Below are 18,801 nucleotides of genomic sequence, written 5' to 3'. Positions count from 1 at the left end.
GTGGCTGGCGCCTTAGCCGGTTGAGCTATAGGCGCCGAGCCACAAAGGACAGTTTGTAAGGGAAAATACATAGTATTTTAAATTGAAGTTTGATAATTACGTATTTTTATTAATTTCTGTAAGGCCTAACTACTTTCTGTTTCTGAGTTGATGATATTACAGTCCTATTAGGATTTGTGCCTTGTTTAATACATTTCATCTCAAATGATTGAAAAGAACAATTTAGCTTAAAATTTTTTGTGTAATATTTTAGCAAAGAATGGCTCAAGAAGTACTGACACATTTAAAGGAGCATCCTGATGCGTGGACAAGAGTTGACACAATTTTGGAGTTTTCACAGAATATGAACACGAAAGTAAGCAAGTGGTGGTTTTAAAATCTGTTATTTCTTCTTTTCTTCCAGTCATAAACTTTGAGGAAGGTATCTCATTTTTAGTCCTAGCGCTTGTTATCTCAAATCATTTTATGTTGTTATCTTATTTCAAAATTTAGAGTTAAACATAGAATTAATTCTTGCAAATAGTCCTAAGAATTATGAATGAAGTTTTGTCATTGGGACTAGTATGCAAGGTGGCTTTTTTTGGTTGGTGGATTTGTTTTTTTCTTTTTAGATTATGTATATAGGTTTTAAGTAGCATAAATTCTGAATGTAATTCAGAGATGAAACAACATCAGAGGAATTATTTTGGGCAAGTAATCAATATAATACAGGCTAGGCACCTCCAACACAGTTGTGGACAGTTTAAAAACCCTACTTTCATGGTACCAATGCTTTTAATGGGACAGCACTCAGTTTTTATTTACAATTAAAAATGTTATAATTTGGGTCTTTTTTTTTAAGTTTGAACAGAAGGGTTGATCAAAATGTGTTTTGACTGTTTTAGGCTTGATGATTCACGCTTCTCTTTAAACTGCCTATAAAGTAATAAAATATCATGGCATTCTGTTTAATACACAAAGGGTTTCCTTTTGATATACATTGTGTTAAAACAGAATATAGCCATGTTCACATCTGTTTCTGAAATCAGACTATGTTAATTAGCAGTATTAAATTATTAATTAGTTTTGACATCTTGTAAATTTTAGGGCAAAAATACAGTCCAGAACTTCCTCAAAGTGCTAACCTTAAGTAACATAACAGTGTTTGCCTGTTTGCTTGCCTGGTAAATTTTGCTTTTTATACTGACAGACATTACTAATGTTTAAGTTGATTTATCAACAGTATTTTTAAAAACTCAAATTTGTCTTGTGAAAAATGAGATGATTAGAGGAACAGAAAGAAAGCAACAGGTAAAGAATTCTTCAATTTACATAAATTACAAATGATTTGGTGCTAAATTTATGCACTATGACATTTGGCTTTTATGCAATCATTTTTTTTTCTTTAAAGATGTTAACACTACCTGATATTAATCATAATGTTCCATTATGTTGATTGCTTGTAATAGGAAGAAAAGGGGTGTCTTCCTGTGCAACTGACACAGCTAGGCTTTGACGGCAGGCCTCCACAAGGTCTACCCTTTTGATTCCCTTTAACTGAATTCTGTTCATCAATTGTTTTTGTTTCATGGGTGGTGGGAGGGGAAAGGGGAATTCAATGCATAAAATAAGTATTTCTAAGGGCTCAGTAGAAATTTCTACCATAGGGATCATTTCATGCATTTATTTTTTCATTTAGTCTTTGCTGTTATCTGTCCCTCATCTTCATAACTCAGCAGTGGATTTCTCAAATTCTAAGATGTAAAGCAGAAGTTTAATTCTTTAGAATGTTTGGATTATTTATAGATATTTCCAAAGTAGTAATTTATCTCTGGCTTTTAGCTTTGGCTGTCACTTCAGGTTTTTTAACCAAAATACTTTTTGTCAAAGGAATGTGGATTCTTTTTATTTCAGTTCTATATGCAGTGTCTTTTAGGAGAGGTTGGGTTTTAGGAGATTATGATGGTGATATATGTATTCCTTTGACCTTACCTGTGCAAAGCTTTTATTGGGCTCTACACTTCAGCCCCCTTAAAATATCAGTTGCATCTTAAGCAAGATTATGCTACCTTTTTACAACTGGAGAAAGGACTAGAGGTTATAGTAAGTAGGCATTTTAGGTAACAAAGTAGCAGACAAGAAGAAGCAAATAAACGAATGTAACAAAAAAAGGAGGAACTTTTAAAGATTTTTATTATTTCTAACTGATATATTTATGGTGGGTTTTGTTTCTTAGGTTTTTAAAGGGTTTTTTTAATTGATTGTTAGTAAGCAGATACATTCTGTGTAGCAGACAGTTGCTTTGAGTTCAACTATGTCTTTTGGGATAGCTAATTTTGGGCCTATAAAATTAAATTTTTAGAGTAGCATGTTTTTAAAAGCTAAATTAAATTTCAATCAGAAACTTGTCTTTTTTTCTTGGTTAACTTTTTTTGAGATCTAGATGTGTAGAGAAATGTGTTATTAAAAATGAACAGGGTAGAAAACTTCATTATTTACTGCTGATTATGAAACATTTTAATAGCACCAAATTTGTAATTTCAGAATTTTACTTTGGCCTTTTTATTTTGAAAGTCTTTAAGGAATGTTCTGTAAATGTAGGAGTTTTAGTTCAAATGACTAAATTTTCCTGAAAAGTATGAAATGTTGAAATGGAAGAAAACAGCAAAAACATTCACTGTTTGAGCACAATGTAGTTTGGGACAGTCTATATTGTGCTTTGGATAAACTGAGCATTCATATGATCCCTTTGGTTGAAATACTAATGCTCCTGTATTATTGTGTAATGACTAACCATTTTAAAGATGAACTCTTATTCTCAGCCAAAACTTGCAATCTGGGGTTGTATGTCTATATATGAATGAGTTTACCTTTCAGGTATTATAGCTGATTCTTCCCTAATTACTCCAGTTGAAACATACCACAACATTTTTGTCCCTTTTTTTCCTCCTGCCTATCCACACTAATTGGTCATAGGAATAATTTCAGGTAATAAATCCTGGAGTTTTATAAATTCTTAGAAACATTGTTGACTATTTAGAGTGAGTAATCAGCAGGAGGGACAAAATGGCTTGAAAGTGGTATTTTTATTTTTTAATTATCTTACATTTTTAGTTACAACTTGTATATTTAGGAAGGAATACCTGAAAGGTAGATACAGATTGCAACATGCATTTGTGTATTATTTTGACTGTGCACAAAAGTTTATCTTTAAATTAGTAGAAATAGCAACTGAAGGGTGGGGTTAAAATTTAAAATAAACCCATGGGTTGTCTTGCTGCTCCTTAAGTAACACACCAGTGATGCTTATAAACACGTTATATAGAAAGTATCTGTGACAATAATATTTGGCCAAAAGCTTAAACTCCTAGAAGATGGTAGGAAGCTTGATAGCATCCAAGCTGCTAAATTCTTAGGGGCCTGGTTGTGTTAAAATATGTGAGCCTATAAGCAGTCATTTATGCTGTGAATTCATATCTGGCTGCTACTTCTCCTCCTACAGATAAGCCTATTTGGCTGCTAAAGGGATTTTTATTTGGTTCTTCCTCCTGGTGTGAGCATGTATATAAACAGCAGGACGTTACATAGAATAGTAAACAGTAAAATGAGGAAAATGCATGAAAACTCAGTATATGGGTGAATAGATCCTTGTTAATGTATGTAATTAAACTTGGTAGCATATAATGTTTTTGAAACTTTAGATGTAAATGTGTGAATGTCTGTCCATTGTGAATCCTGAAAGTTGCCAGTCTTATAGCAATGTATTCACATGGTTCTATTCTCCAATTTTCAGTATTATGGTCTACAAATATTGGAAAATGTGATAAAAACAAGGTGGAAGATTCTTCCAAGGAACCAGTGTGAAGGTAGGAAATATTTTAAAGAATAATTTAGAATTTTGTTATTCCTGGCATTTTTATTATAGTTGAGTATTTTGGGGTGTGTAATGAGCCTCTTTATATTTTGCTCTAATGGGGATTACTGCTTTCATTGTGGCAAGGCAGGTTCTATTTATATTGGGGGTGTGTGAAGAGAGGGGGTGGGTTCTTTTTTGGTGGTGAAGAGGAGACCAGACTGGTGAAATCTTTTTACAAAAATACTGAGGTTAAAAATATGCATCAACTCATAGTTAATCTGGAACATGTCTGAAGTACGTGAAAACAATTTTTTTTTTTTTGGAAACAGAGTTTCATTCTCTCACCCGTGGGTAGAGTGCTGTGGCATCATCATAGCTCACAGCAATCTTAAACTCCTGGGTTTAGGTGATCCTCTTGCCTCAGCCTCCCAAGTAGCTGGGACTACAGATGCCTGCCTTGGTACTCTGCTAGTGTTTTAATTTTTAGTAGAGATGGGACTTGTCTCTTAACTCTGGAGCTTAAGCAGTTCACCTGCCTCTGCCTCCCAAAGTGCTAGGATACCAGCATGAGCTACTGGCATGGAGTGAATGAAATTTGAATATGTACTCTTATACGTTGTTCTAAGTTCACCAGGTAGTAACTGAAGTACTGTTCTAACATGTGGAATAAAATATATACATTTAATTGGGGAAAAGGAAAAATAAGTACTAACAGATTTTTTTGCCTATTGTGATTCTGAGGATTCCCTTTGAGAAGTTGACTTTTTTTCTCTTTCCTATCTTGGGAAAAGTAGTCATAGTTTAGGAAAGGTCAAGTTAATTTCTTGAGATTCCTTTTTTTTTTTTTTTTTTTTTGAGACAGAGCCTCAAGCTGTCCCCGTGGGCAGAGTGCCGTGGCATTACAGCTCACAGCAACCTCCAACTCCTGGGCTCAAGCGAGTCTCCTGCCTCCTCCTCCCAAGTAGCTGGGACCACAGGCGCCCGCCACAACAGCCAGCTATTTTTTGGTTGTAGCCGTCATTGTTGTTTGGCGGGTCCGGGCTGGGGATTCGAACCTGCCACCTTAGGTGTACGTGGCTGGTGCCTTAGCCAGTTGAGCTATAGGCACCGAGCTCCCTTTTTTTTTTTCTTATTAGGGACAGTCTCACTTTATGGCCCTCAGTAGAGTGCTATGGCGTCATAGCTCACAGCAAACTCCAACTCCTGGGCCTAGGTGATTCTCTTGCCTTGGTCCCCTTGGTAGCTGGGACTACAGGCGCCCACGTGGCTATTTTTTTTGTTGTTGTTGCAGTTTGGCTGGGGTTGGGTTCAAACCGACCACCCTCAGTAATATGGGGCACCTACTGAGCCCACAGGTGCCTCTCATCTCTTGGGATTCTTTAGTGTAGTTACTTTTTGTCATAAACTTCCTTTCTAATACTATTGCACTTGTTTATTGCTTAAAAATAGAAGTCTAGACTTTATTATGAGAGATAGGTTATTTCATTTAAAATATGTCCTTTTTTTTTTGAGTCAGAGTCTCATTTTGTCACCCTTTGTGGAGTGCTGTGGTATCATAGCTCACAGCAACCTCCAACTCCTGGGCTTAGGCGATTTCTCTTGTCTTGGCCTCCCGAGTAGCTGGGACTACAGCTGCCTGCTGCAACACACAGCTATTTTTTGTTACAGTTTGGCCAGGGCTGGGTTTGAACCAGCCACCCTCAGTATATGGGACTGGTGCTCTACCCACTGAGCCACAGGCGCCGCCGTTAAATATGTTCCTGTTTGATGATTGGCCCTTCAAGGTGCTATCTATCCTTCATCCACTTTTCTCATGACTTTATGGTGGGATAATGACTTGGGTTTACTCAACTAGTCTGACTTTAACTTGACAACTCTCTGGCATATTTAGAGTTGATTAAGAAAAATTTAATGCCAGTATCCTGAATACACCATAAGCCATAGATTAAGAATGGTAGTGTAGGAGGAAATAGAGGTTCTCATTTCTTTTATGATATGAATTTATTTTAAATTCTGTTCTGTGACATGCTTAGAAATTAATAAGTACAGTTTGGTAAGCCACATAGATTCTTTATATTTTATCTCTTCAGGGAACTTGGATGTAGTCATTCTTTATTCCTTTACTGCTATTTTTTTTACATATGTGGTTTGAAAACGAGATTTATCTTTGGCTAGGGTATATCATACCAAAAGGAAGTGGTACTGTGCTATGATTTAAATACCCCTTTTTTTTTGAGACAGTCTCACACTGTTGCCCTGGGTAGAGGCTATGGTGTCACAGCTCACAGCAACCTCCAACTCTCTTGTTAAGCGATTCTCTTGCCTCAGCCTCCCAGGTAGCTGGGACTACAGGTGCCCACCACGATTCTTGGCTATTTTTTGGGGGTGGGGTGGGGTGTAGTTGTTATTGTTTGGCAGGCCCCGGGCTGGATTTGAACCCACCAGCTCTAATGTATGTGCCTGGCGCCCTAGCCGCTAAGCTACAGGTGCTGAGCCTAAGCCCCTCTTCTGTTCTTAAATCTGTATCTCTGATCTTTTTGTTTGTTTTTCGACAGAGTCTCACTCTGTTGTCCTGAGTAGAGTGCCCTGGCGTCACATCTCCCAGTGTCCTCAAACTCTTGGGCTTGAGCAGTCTAGGACTACAGGTGCCTGCCCCAATGCCCAGCTAATTTTTTCTTATTTTTTATAAAGATGGGGGTCTCACTTTTGCTCAGACTGAGCTCAGGCTATCCACCTACTTAAGCTTCCTAGAGTGCTGGGATTACAGGCTGAGCCACTGTGCCTGACAGCTGTATCTCTGATTTTTATCACATTGGATTGTGTTCTAGATGATCTTCTAGCTTCTTTTCTAGCTTGAAATTAAAATGATTGTTAGTTTATCAACATCATGGTTGTATTTTTTACTGAAAAAATTACAGGGTAAAGGCCTGAGGATGGGATACTTTTTACTTTCTACATTAGTGGAAAGTGGTATGACTTCATTTTTATCATAAAATCATAATAGAACCCATATGTTTATTTGTAAGTATCAAATGTACTAGAGACATAAGACTGTTTACTTCAAAAAAACCTTTGTAAAAATTTGAGGTGTAAGAGTGGTGATTATTTAGCCTCATTTAGGGAATTCTAGTTTATTTTTATCTTCCTATTCTGATTACTGAGATAATCCTTCATCTCTCAGGAAACAATATACTGTATGTTTTTTTAAAAATCAAGAGTCACCTTTCTAGCCTCTATTCTGTTGTTTCAACTATAGCAGTTAGATGATTCAGTGGGTATAAGATTTCTCTAAGTACCTCATATCACCTACTTCACCACTGTTGGTGAAGTAAAAAAGTGTAGTATAATTCTCAGGGTATTTCAGGTGTTCACTATTAGAAGAGCATGGAAATAGTTTCCAGAGTATATTAGTGAATTTTAGATTTAGATATGCATCTACCGACTTTTGTGTTTAGTGATTAATGTTAGTGTTTAAGTTGCTTGGACTTAACTTATAAAACATTGGGGAACTAATAAATTAAATTGAAAAATTTATTGCTAGTATAAGTCTTGGCCTATTTTACACTGAAGTAGAATTTGCATTGTTTTTTTTTTTGAGATGGAGCCTCAAGCTATCCCCTGGGTAGAGTGCTGTGGCATCACGCTCACAGCAACCTCCAACTCCTGGGCTCAAGCGAGTCTCCTGCCTCAGCCTCCCAAGTAGCTGGGACCACAGGCGCCCACCGCAACGCCTGGCCATTTTTTTGGTTGCAGCCATCATTGTTGTTTGGCGGGCCCGGGCTGGGGATTCGAACCCGCCACCTTAGGTGTATGTGGCTGGCGCCTTAGCCACTTGAGCCACAGGCACCGAGCCAGAATTTGCATTGTTTACATAAATAGCAGGTATCAGTATTTAAAGGAATTTAATAGTGACCTATTCAAATATAGCAGTCATTTTGGGAGTAAACTTTTATTGGGGCTCTCTGTAGAATTGATAACTATTAATTTCATAATTTGTTTAAACATTTTTATTTTTAACATTTCCCATTTACCTCCTTCCTTCCTTCCTTTCTTCCTTTTTCTTTCTCTTTCTATCTCTGTCTCTTTCTTTCCTTTTATTTATTTTATTTATTTTTTTGAGACAGTCTCACTATGTTGCCATGGATAAAGTGCTGTGTTGTCACACTTCACAGCAACCTCTAACTCTTGGGCTTAAGCAATTCTCTTGCCTCAGCCTCCCAAGTAGCTGGGATGACAGGCGCCTGCCACAATGCCTGGCTATTTTTTTGGTTGCAGATGTCATTGTTGTTTAGCTGCGCTCGAACCTGCCAGTTTCGGTGTATGTGGCTGGTGCTGTACTCACTGAGCTACAGGGACTGAGCTCCTTTTCTTATTTTTTGAGACAGTCATGCTCTTTCATCTAGGACTTGGCCTACCTCACAGCAATTTCAAACTTGTCATCTTGCTACCTCAGCCTGCTGAGTAGTGGAACTAAAGGCACATGCCACCACTCAAGCTGATTTTTTCTATTTTTAGTAGAGATGGGTTTTGCTTTGCTCAGGCTGGTCTTGAACCCTTGCGCTTAAGGGATCCTCCCACAGTGGTAGGACTACCTGTGTGAGCCACTTACAGGGCCAATATTGTCAACTTTTTAAACATTAACTGGGAGGCTTCTCTAACCTTAAGATTTTTGTATTTCACAAAATATACTAACATTTCTGAATGTTAATTTTCTTCATCTTTAAGTAAATTTGGCATTAGCAACATATAAATTAGTATAATTCCCGAAATTATACTAATTTATATATTAGTTTTCTGTTTTCTCTAATTGTCATATCTTTTTTTTTTTGAGGCAGAGCCCCACTACGTCTCCCGCGGTAGATTGCTGTGGCGTCATAGCTCACAGCAACCTCAAACTCTTGGGCTTAAGCGATTCTCTGGGCTGAAGTGATTTTTCTTGCCTCAGCCTCCCAAGTAGCTGGGACTACAGGTGCCTGCCACAACGCCCAGCTATTTTTTGGTTGTAGTTGTTGTTTGGCAGACCCGGGCCGGATTTGAACCTGTTAGCTCCTATGCATGTGGCTGGCGTCCTAGCTGCTGATCTATAAGTGCCAAGCCTAATTATCTGTCATGTCCTTTAAAGGTATCTTCTTTCTCTTTTCTTTTATTTTTAGAGACAGAGTCTCATTTTATCACCCTTAAGAGTGCTGTGGTGTCAAAGCTCACAGCAACCTCCAACTCCTAGGCTTAAGCTAGGTGATTCTCTTGCCTCAGCCTCCCGCGTAGCTGGGACTCCAGGCACCCGCCACGACGCCCAGCTATTTTTTTGTTGCAGTTTAGCTGGGGCTAGGTTTGAACCTGCCATCCTTCCGTATATGGGGTTGGGGCCCTACCCACTAAGCCACAGGTGCTGCCCTAAATGTATTGTCCCTTAATAGCTATAGCTATTTTTGTCCAACTTCCTACCTATATGTATTTATTTACTTGGGACATACATTGTACATCTGCTTCATATGAAGTACTATTAGGTATTAAGATTATATAAGTCCACCTTTACATCAAAGTGCCATAATTGGGGAGATTCAACATGTATGTATCTGCATTAATACAGGTATATATAACGAGAGCTTCATGGTTTAAAAGAACAGAATGATGACCAAATTGAACTCTTTAGGCAAGTTTTCATCTACACAAATGGAAAGAAATAGTGTATTTTAAAGAAAGGGTAGGTTTGGCTGCATGAACAGCTTGCCAAAATTAGACTTCTGCAGTTTTTGCAATCTAGCATTTCTGTTATCTGTTTTTCGGTTCTCGTCCATAGGATGTTAATTTTTCTTCACTCTATTTATAAAGTAATGGTATTTTCAGTTTGGGCCTTTTGTCAAAAGTTCTTTGCCAAGAAAATTTGATAATTATTGACTGAGATGTCTCTTGTGATGTGTTATGCGTTAGTGTATCCTGTATTAGTGGGTCAAAGAAATGAAATTTTAAGGAGCAAAACATATACGTAGATGATGAAGTTAAAAAATGTGATTTTTAAAAATATAGTTTAATAAAGGAAAAGAACATTAACATTTATATAAATTTAGATTTATGTTGTATAAATTTGCTACATTGCTCTGGTTCTCGTTTAGGTTTAGGCTAGAAATATTTGTCTGTTTGGTATTTTTTCTTATGCGTTGTTTGCTGTCCTCCCCTAAATCACATGACTTTTTCTCACTATTTGCCCCCCATCCTTTAAACTGTTAGGCATCAGAATATGTTTTTGTTGCATTCTTATTGCCTGGTTTACAGGTATTAAATGTGTAATTCAGTTAGTGGATTGTTTACTGAATTTGTGTCCTCCAGTTTAACTCATTCCTCTATTTTGAGAGCATTAAGATTTTCAAAATGTTTTGTTCTGGTATTTGTATAGTATTTGTAGTATCTAAGGTTAAGTTATTATAGGCTAACGATGGTAAATACTTTTGACTTAAGGAAGTTGAAGGGGAAATTTTGATAATGTGGAATAATTTCCAAATAAGTAAGGGTTGTCAAATTCACTGAAATCTTAAAGGTATTCTAGGATTGCCAGTGGTGTTGAATCTATCTTAGCTGCACATCAGAGTCATGATGCATATCATCCCTGCTCACTTTTTAAAAATGGCACTTAGAAAATTCAAATGTTAAAAGGGCAAAAGCCTCCTTTGTTTCTCTCTGGGAGAAGAATAAAATGTACTTTTTATTTAAATCAAAGTCATATTTTAATCTGTTAATGTATGTTGTAAACTTGTGGACATTGAAGAGAGAAGTGGTGGATTTATGAACTAAAATAGTTTGAAATGATAAGATTATAATTGGAAGTTTGGAACATATTTAGAATTTTAGATAATTGAAAGTAGTTAGGCCAAGGTGTGGTGGCTCATTCCTGTAATCCTAGGATTTTGGGAGATCAAAGCATGAGGATCATTTGAAGTTAGGAGTTGAAGACTGGCCTGAGCAAGAGTGAAACCCCTTGCCCCCCCCATCTATACCAAAAAAAAAAAAAAAGGTGTGGGAGTATGCACCTGTAATAACCTGCTACCTAGGGGCTGATTTAGGAGGATCACTTGAACCCAAGAGTTTCAGGTTGCACTGAGCAGTAAGGTAGCCACTGCTCTAACCAGGGTGACAGAGAACAAGCCTGGCTCAGGAAAAAAAAAAGGTAGTTGGTCCATTAAAAGTTCTTAGTTGTGGCTCAACGCTTGTTGCATAGTGGCTATGGCACCAGCCACATACATCGAGGCTGGCGGGTTCGAACCCAGCCTGGGTCAGCTAAAACAGCTATGGCCCCTGCAACAAAAAATAAGTGGGCATTGTGGTGGGTGCCTGTGGTCCCAGCTACTTGGGAGACTGAGGCAGGAGAATCACTTAGCCCAAGAGTTAGAGTGTGAGCACTTAAAGCCATGGCAATCTACTGAGGGTGACATAGTGAGGCTCTGTCTCAAAAAAAAAAATGTCTTAGTTGTACAGGTGCATGTCAGGTTTTTTTTCTTACTTTTTTAAAGTCCAGATTTCACTGGTGTATATAGGTGCATGTCTTAATTTAGGAAGTTGACTTAGTATTCTCTTTTGTGAGACACATGTACATTTATTACCAGTTATTTTACCTCTTTGAATTTTTGGTTTATATTGGAAGGTTTTGGGAGTTAGAGTTAATGCATACAGACTCTGTGCTTCTATGTGTTGAATACAAATAGCATGTATGTTGCCAACCTTTTTAATGAAATAACTGCATTTCACTAAATAACCATATACTAGTCTCATTTTTCTCAAGTATCTGCAATAGTTCCTAACTGGTGTAAAGACTACTTTTGTATGTCCTTTATAGTTTTATTTACCATGGAGTCTGATACTTTTTTTTTTGAGACAGAATCTTATTCTGTTGCTCAGTCTGGAGTGCAACGGCATCAGCCTAGCTCACAGCAACCTCAAACTCCTGCGTTTAAGTGATCCTTTTGCCTCAGCTTCCTGTGTAGGTGGGAAGGGCCTACAGGTGCCCACCACAATGTGCGACTAATTTTTCTATTAGACAGTATCGTTCTTGCTCATGCTGCTCTCAGACTGAGGTCAAGAGATCCTCCTGCTTTGGCCTTTTGGAGGGCTAGGATTATAGGTATGAGCCACTGTGTTCAGCCAAGTCAGATAATATTAAAAACAGTGCTAATTTGGTCACTCCTTAAAATTTCCCATTGTACTGAATGTCAGTTATTTAATGGGTTACCTTTGACATTGGCCCTTTAGAATTTTTTGCATTTGCTTTTTTAAGCTTTGTAAGGTGTAATTGACACATATAATTACTTGAATATGTTAAAGTGTACAATTTGCTAAGTTCTCTTTTTCGTATGCATCCATGAAACTATTACTTTACCTTAAAAATCTGCCTCTTTGTGATTACTTAACTGCTCCCATGTACTTGCCATCACTCATTTGATTACCTGAGTAAGAGTGGAACAGGTGGATTATTATTATTACTTTTTTTTTTTGAGACATTTTCATTATGTTGCCTTTGGTAGAGTGCTGTGGTATCAAAGCTCACAGCAACCTCAAACTCTTGGGCTTAAGTGATTCTTTGGGCTTAAGCAATCCTCTTGCCTTAGCCTCCCAAGTAGCTGGGACTCTAGGTGCCCACCATAGTGCTGGCTATTTTTTTTGGTTGTTGTAGTTGCAGTTGTCATTGTTTTAGCTGGCCTGGGCTGAGTTCGAACCTGCCAACCTCAGTGTGTGGCTGGCACCCTACCAACTGAGCTACGGGCGCCTCCGGATATAGGTTGATTAAATATATGTTCTGATGTTTACTCATCTGCCCGACTGTTTTCCAGTAATGTTTGTATCATTTTACTATCTCATAAGGAACATATCGGTATGTTTCATATCCTGGCCAACACTTGGTATGGTCTGTGTATTTAATTCTACTCTTAGTGAGTATATAGTATCTCATTTTGCTTTTAATTTCTGTTTCCCAAAGGAATAATGCTGTTCTGCATCCTTTCACATCACTGCTACATATTCTTAGCCATGCCAGTATGTCTTGGTGAAGGATCTATTCAGCTGTTTTCCCCAGTTTCTGGAGTTTCCTTACTGAGACCTAAGGGTTCTTTGAGTTCTAGATATAATTAATTGTGTTGTGTGCAATTTAAAATAGGTTTACATTGTAAATTGCACATGAACTTTATGGGCACCCTGTATATGTTTTAAGAGTATTTTGTCTATGTGGCTTTTAAAATTTATTTATATTTTTATTTATTCATTCTTTCATTCAGACAGTATCACCTTGTCTCCCTCAGTAGAGTGCTGCAACCTCACAGCAACCTCAAACTCTTGGGCTTAAGTGAGCAGTTCTCTCATCTCAGCCTCCTGCATAGCTGGGAATACAGGTGCCTGCCACAAGGTCTGGCTATTTTTAGAGATGGGAGTCTTATTCTGGCTCAGGCTGGCCCTGGAATCTCTGAGCTCAGGCAGTCCACCTGCCTTGGACTTCCAGAGTGCTGGGATTACCACACCTGGCCTCTATTTTTTTTTTTTTTTTTAAGAGTTAGGTTCTTCCTCTGATGCTCATGCGAGGGTACAAGATCATAGCTTAGCTGCTTTTTCATTTTTTGTAATGGTGGCTTTTTTAACATAGAACTTTTAAATATTGAGTCCAGTTTATTGATTTTTTTCCTTATGTAATTTGTGCTTTTTGTGTTGTATTTAAGAAATCTTTGCCATTCAGAAAGGTCACTAACATTTTCTACTCTTCTAGAACTTTTATAGTTTAAGCTCTTGCATAAGAAACCATGATTCATTTATTTAATTTTTGTATATGATGTGAATTGTCAAGGTATACTTTTTCCCTTTAAATTTATCTGATGTTTTAACACCATTTATTGGAAAGATTATTTTTCTCCATTTAATTTCTTCTTACATGTTTTTTTTGTGTCAGTTAACCAAATATTGTTTGCCCTATTTCTTTATTCCATCACCGTCTAACTCAATAAATGCCATACTGTCTTCATTATTGGCCTGTCTTGAAATCAGTGTTCTCTTCAAAACTTTACTTTTCCATAAAAATTTTAAAATCACCTGGAAAATCATAACAAATTGCTGAAATTTTGGTTGAGATTGCATTGGATGTGTGGATCTTTTGAAGAGAATTGACATCTTAATAAAACTACCTTTTCTTTCTTTCTTTCTTTCTTTTTTTTTTTCTTATGCGACAGAGTCTTACTCTGTTACCCAGGCTAGAGTCCCGTGGCCTCAGCATAGCTCACAGCAACCTTAAACTCCTTGGCTCAAGTGATCTTCCTTTTTCTGCCTCCCAAATAGTTAGGACTGTAGGGGTGCACCGTCGTGCTTGGCTGGCTTTTCTGCTTTTAGTAGAGACCAGGCTCTGCTTTTGCTCATATTGGTCTTGAATTCCTGAGCTCAAGGGATCCTCCTTCCTCAGCCTCCCCGAGTCCTAAGATTATAGGAATGAGCTACCTGTTTGCGTTTAGGTTTTTAGCTGTAGCAGTTATTTAAATCTGTGATATCTTGTCAGATTTTTAAACAATTCCTGTTTTGCATACTGTTATAAGTGATATTTTTATGCAGATTTCAGATTATTTGTTGCTAGTGTATAGCATTGCCATTGTTCATTTACCCACTGAACATACTGTTTAGCTATTCAAAGCTCAGTTCAAACTCAACTTTCCTACCCATTGTTAGAAATCATCTCACTTTTGCAAATACTCTTGGAACTTAATATTTGTACTACTAGCTTAGGGTGTGCTGCCTCCCCCCGTAGGATATTTAGTCTTTTCATAGCTCCTTGAGTGTTTAATTTCAGCAGAAACCCTATTTCCTAATTTACTTAAGCCACTTACAGGCGTAGATGATCTAAAAGTCTCTTGACAGGTTGATTATTTCAGTGATAATTATTATAAGTTGATAGTGTTACTCTCTATTTAACAAAGATGATTGTATTTCCTTTTTTTGGTGATTTTGAAAAGAAAATTTAAGTTTTTGGATTCTTAAGACTTCTGTCTAATGAAAATCCCTCAGATTACAGTGTGAGAACAAACACTTGATCAGTCTAAACTCAGAGTTGGCAGGTATTCCTATTTATATTTTTTCCTGGTATAATAAAGGAAGGATAAATAATGGTTAGTGAATATATTTTTCATATCTAAGGTAAACTATATAATATTTTCAAGCCATTATAATTCTTTATCATATAAGAGATAGGAATGATTTTTCTACTACTTCTATTTACCATCTTCTGGTTAACATAACAGTTTGGTCCCTCCCAAATATCTTGATTATGTGAAACTTCTAGAAGAGATCTATACTTGAGACCTAATAATACTTAATACTTAGCTTGCATCCTTGTAGCAACAGGAGACAGAAGCCACTTGTAGACAGAATTTTAAAGGGGGTGGCTTGTCCATCAAATAGGTCATACAAACTTGTTTTTTTGGTATTCTGTTGGACAAAATACTGGATCCTTAACAAAATTATTTTTGTTGTCATAATTACTTAATGTATGCAACAATATTTACCATTTTGAGCTTTTATAAATGTATAATTTAGTGACCATAAGTACATTTTTTAAGTACATTGATAACATTATGAATTACTGTTCATCTCCAGAATTTCTTTCATCAGCCCAAATTAAAAGTATGTATTGATTAAACAATAAATTCTCATTACTCTCTCCCCTCAGTTGCTGAGTGATCACTGTTCTACTTCCTGTCTCTAAATTTGTCTATTCTGGGTACCTTATTTATGTAAATGGTATCACATAGTATTTGTCCTCATGTCTGGCTTATTTGACTTAGTATGTATTCTGAAGGTCCATACATGTCACATACCCTGTACCAAAATCTCAATTCCCATTCTAAAGGCTGGATAATAAATATTACATTGTATATATAAATCACATTTTGTTTATGCTTTTATCTGTTAGGGACATTTGGGTTATTTTTACCTTTTGGTTCTCATGAGTAATAAGTTGAGTATAAATTTTAACTGCTCCTATCTCTTTGAGTACTTATTTAATAATATATAAGGCCCCACACCTCCATTTCAGAATGTTTTAGATCTATTTCTCTGAAAATAACCAAATATGCAGGCATAAGTTTTCATTGTAGCCTATCTATGGGAAACCACTCCTGCTTTAGAATTGTCTTCTATTTGGCTGTTCTCACAACTCTTTCATTGAGTGAAGGGTGGGAATAATATTCTGCATTATTTTGTAATGAGAATAGGTAGTTATATTTTAGTGTCCGTCTTTCTGAAGCATAATCTTGGTGTCGTATAAGTGAACTAATGCTTGTAATAAACACTTCAATTCTCTATGGTGTTGATGTAAGAATGTGCCAAATTTCCATTTTCGTAGCTTATGGAGTAAACATAGATTTAAAGTGAAATTGATTGGATACTTGGATGTATTTCAGAGTGGTTTGTACTGGATTGAACCCCCCCCCATTAGTAGTTTACATTTATTATTTTGTGTTAAGGTTTTTTGTTTTCGGTGGTACATGCTGAGTGCCCCATTTGTCCAATGGGACCACATGTGTTTCAGGTTTTGTGCTATTTGGGATTTTGGAATATTTGCATTATTGGTTGAGCATCTGAAATCTGAACACTCTAATGAACATTTTCTTTGAATGTCAGGTTGGTTCTCAAAAAGTTTCAGATTCTGGAGCATTTTAAATTTTACACTTGGGATGTTCAACCTGTAAATGAAAGCTGGCTACTGTGAAGGAGAGAAATTGAAGTGTGTAGCTTTTTTTTTTTTTTTTTTTTTTGAGACAGAACCTCAAGCTGTCCCCCTGGGTAGCCTGCTGTGACATCACAGCTCACAGCAACCTCCAACTCCTGGGATCAAGCCAGTCTCCTGCCTCCTCCTCCCAAGTAGCTGGGACCACAGGTGCCCGCCACAACGCCTGGCTATTATTTTATTTTATTTTATTTTTTGTGGTTGCAGCCATCGATGTTTGGCGGCCCCGGACTAGATTTGAACCTGCCACCTTAGGTATATGTGGCTGGAGCCTTAGCCACTTGAGCCACAGGCACCGAGCCAATGTGTAGCTTTTTAACTCAATGCTTTATAAGAACTTAATCCCGGAATGCATTTTTCTCTTAATAGGTTGAATCTGGTATTTAGTTAAAAAGTTAACCACTGACTAAATTACTTGGGGTTTTGCTTTCATGGGAACTGTGGCACTATTGGTATTGATTTGATATCAATATTTTAAAGAGTTTTCGAGAATCCTACATAAACCTGGTTCAGTAATCCATATCTTTTACCAAGATATGGTAAAGTATCATAATTATCCATTATGTACAAGGCATTTTGGAGGGATAAGGTTTTTATTACTCTCTAAATAACTTGTGATTTATGTATTTTGTAAGACATGGGATTTATCTCATTTCTGATTTCTCATCTCTTTAGCTTATTAAAGTTGATAATATCCAAGTACAAGTTTATAATGACCATTTGACATTGCTGTGTTTCTATTTGAAATTTTTCTTGACATTGAGAAATAGTTGCATTATAAAAGACACATGCTTAAACCCTTGGTTTAGAAAATTTACATATCAGCGCTGCCTTCCAGTGAGTGACTTCAGGGATTTTCACAGTTGTATATCATGCATCAAATAAATTTTGTATGGCTGTTTTTTTTAAATAAATAACTTCCCCCAAAGCAATCAGAATGTTGAGTATACCAATGTTGGAGAATCCTCCCATCCCCCCACCCGGAGACAAGAGTAGTTCTCTCTGTTACCAGGCTAGAAGTGCAGTGGGATCATCCTAGCTCACAGCAACCTCAAACTCCTGGGCTCAAGTACTTCTCTTGCCTCACTCAGTCTACTGAGTATCTGGGACTACAGGTGTGTGCTACCTTGCCCAGCCCATTTTTTCTATATATTTTTTTAGAGATGAGTCTTGCTCAGGCAGGTCTCAAATTCCTGGCATCAAGTGATCCTCCTGCCTCGGCTTCCCAAAGTACTAGGATTACAGTTAGGAGCCAGGGAGGCCCACCCAAATTTTCTTGATGTTAATCAGAATACAATTTTGGTGCACTATGGTTATAAGAATACTATGGTTATAAGTCAGTGCATGAATCCATTGAAAATCCCTGATGATAACTAAGAAAATGCTGTGAAGGCTGTGTTAACTAATTTGAAAATATTTCAAATGGTATATAAAACCAACACGTTGCATTAATGTACATAGCTATGACTTAATTAAAGAAAAAGAAAATCCCTGATTGAAAGGCTGGGTGCCATGGCTCAATGCCCGTAATCCGAGCACTCTGGGTGGCTGAGGCAGGCAGATTGGTTGAGTTAAGGAGTTTGAGACCACCCTAGTAAGAGCAAAGACCCTGTTTCTAAAAATATCAGGGCATTGTAGGGGTGCCTGTTGTCCCAGCTCCTTGGGAAGCTGAAGCAACAGGATCCCTGGAGCCCAAGAATTTGAAGTTTCTGTGAGCTATAATGCCACTCAACCCCAGGGCAACGTAGTGAGGCTCTGTCTTGGGGAAAAAAAAAATTCCTGATAACACAGCAACCACTGGAAGATACTGGCACTTAACAGAGATACACACTTTAATGAGAAACGTTCATTGAAATATTTTTTATTTTTTTTAATGTCACGTGTTCCTTATACTTTATATGAAACTTTCCAAGGAAGAGCTTAGAAAGCTGCTGGAAGAAATATCTCAGTTTCACATATACATTACAAATAATTAACCAAATATTAAGATTTTAGAACATTTTCTATTAAATTTGACAAGCTGAGGTGTTTTCTGATACTTGTAAACATTTGGATTTTCTACTGTGATATGTATTATACCATTGCTTTTTTTTTTTTTTTAAGTGCAGTTGACTATCGGATAGTTATTCTTTTTTGAGACGGAGCCTCAAGCTGTCCCCCTGGGTAGAGTGCCATGGCATCACGCTCACAGCAACCTCCAACTCCTGGGCTCAAGCGAGTCTCC

The 18,801-nt window shown here is 37.2% G+C and overlaps 1 protein-coding gene across 3 annotated transcripts in view; it reads left to right on the top strand.

The window, feature by feature from the left end:
- The window catches only part of XPO1 (exportin 1), a 50,139-nt gene that overhangs the window by 9,650 nt on the left and 21,688 nt on the right, over positions 1-18,801 (top strand). The window contains exons 1-3 of one of the 3 annotated variants that reach the window (XM_023512072.1): positions 332-355; positions 1,449-1,512; positions 3,773-3,845. Coding sequence is in view for 1 of the 3 variants with exons in the window: in XM_003787942.3 (XP_003787990.1) it covers positions 254-355; positions 3,773-3,845 (175 nt within the window). In the remaining 2 variants the exon portion in view is untranslated. The other 2 variants (XM_023512073.1, XM_003787942.3) reach the window with 2 other exon arrangements.

Source organism: Otolemur garnettii, unplaced genomic scaffold, assembly GCF_000181295.1.
Source record: "Otolemur garnettii isolate 467f Iridium unplaced genomic scaffold, OtoGar3 scaffold00024, whole genome shotgun sequence".
NCBI lineage: Eukaryota > Metazoa > Chordata > Mammalia > Primates > Galagidae > Otolemur > Otolemur garnettii.
The sequence above is the reverse complement of the archived record's forward strand: the minus strand, read 5'-3'. Positions and strand labels throughout refer to the sequence as shown.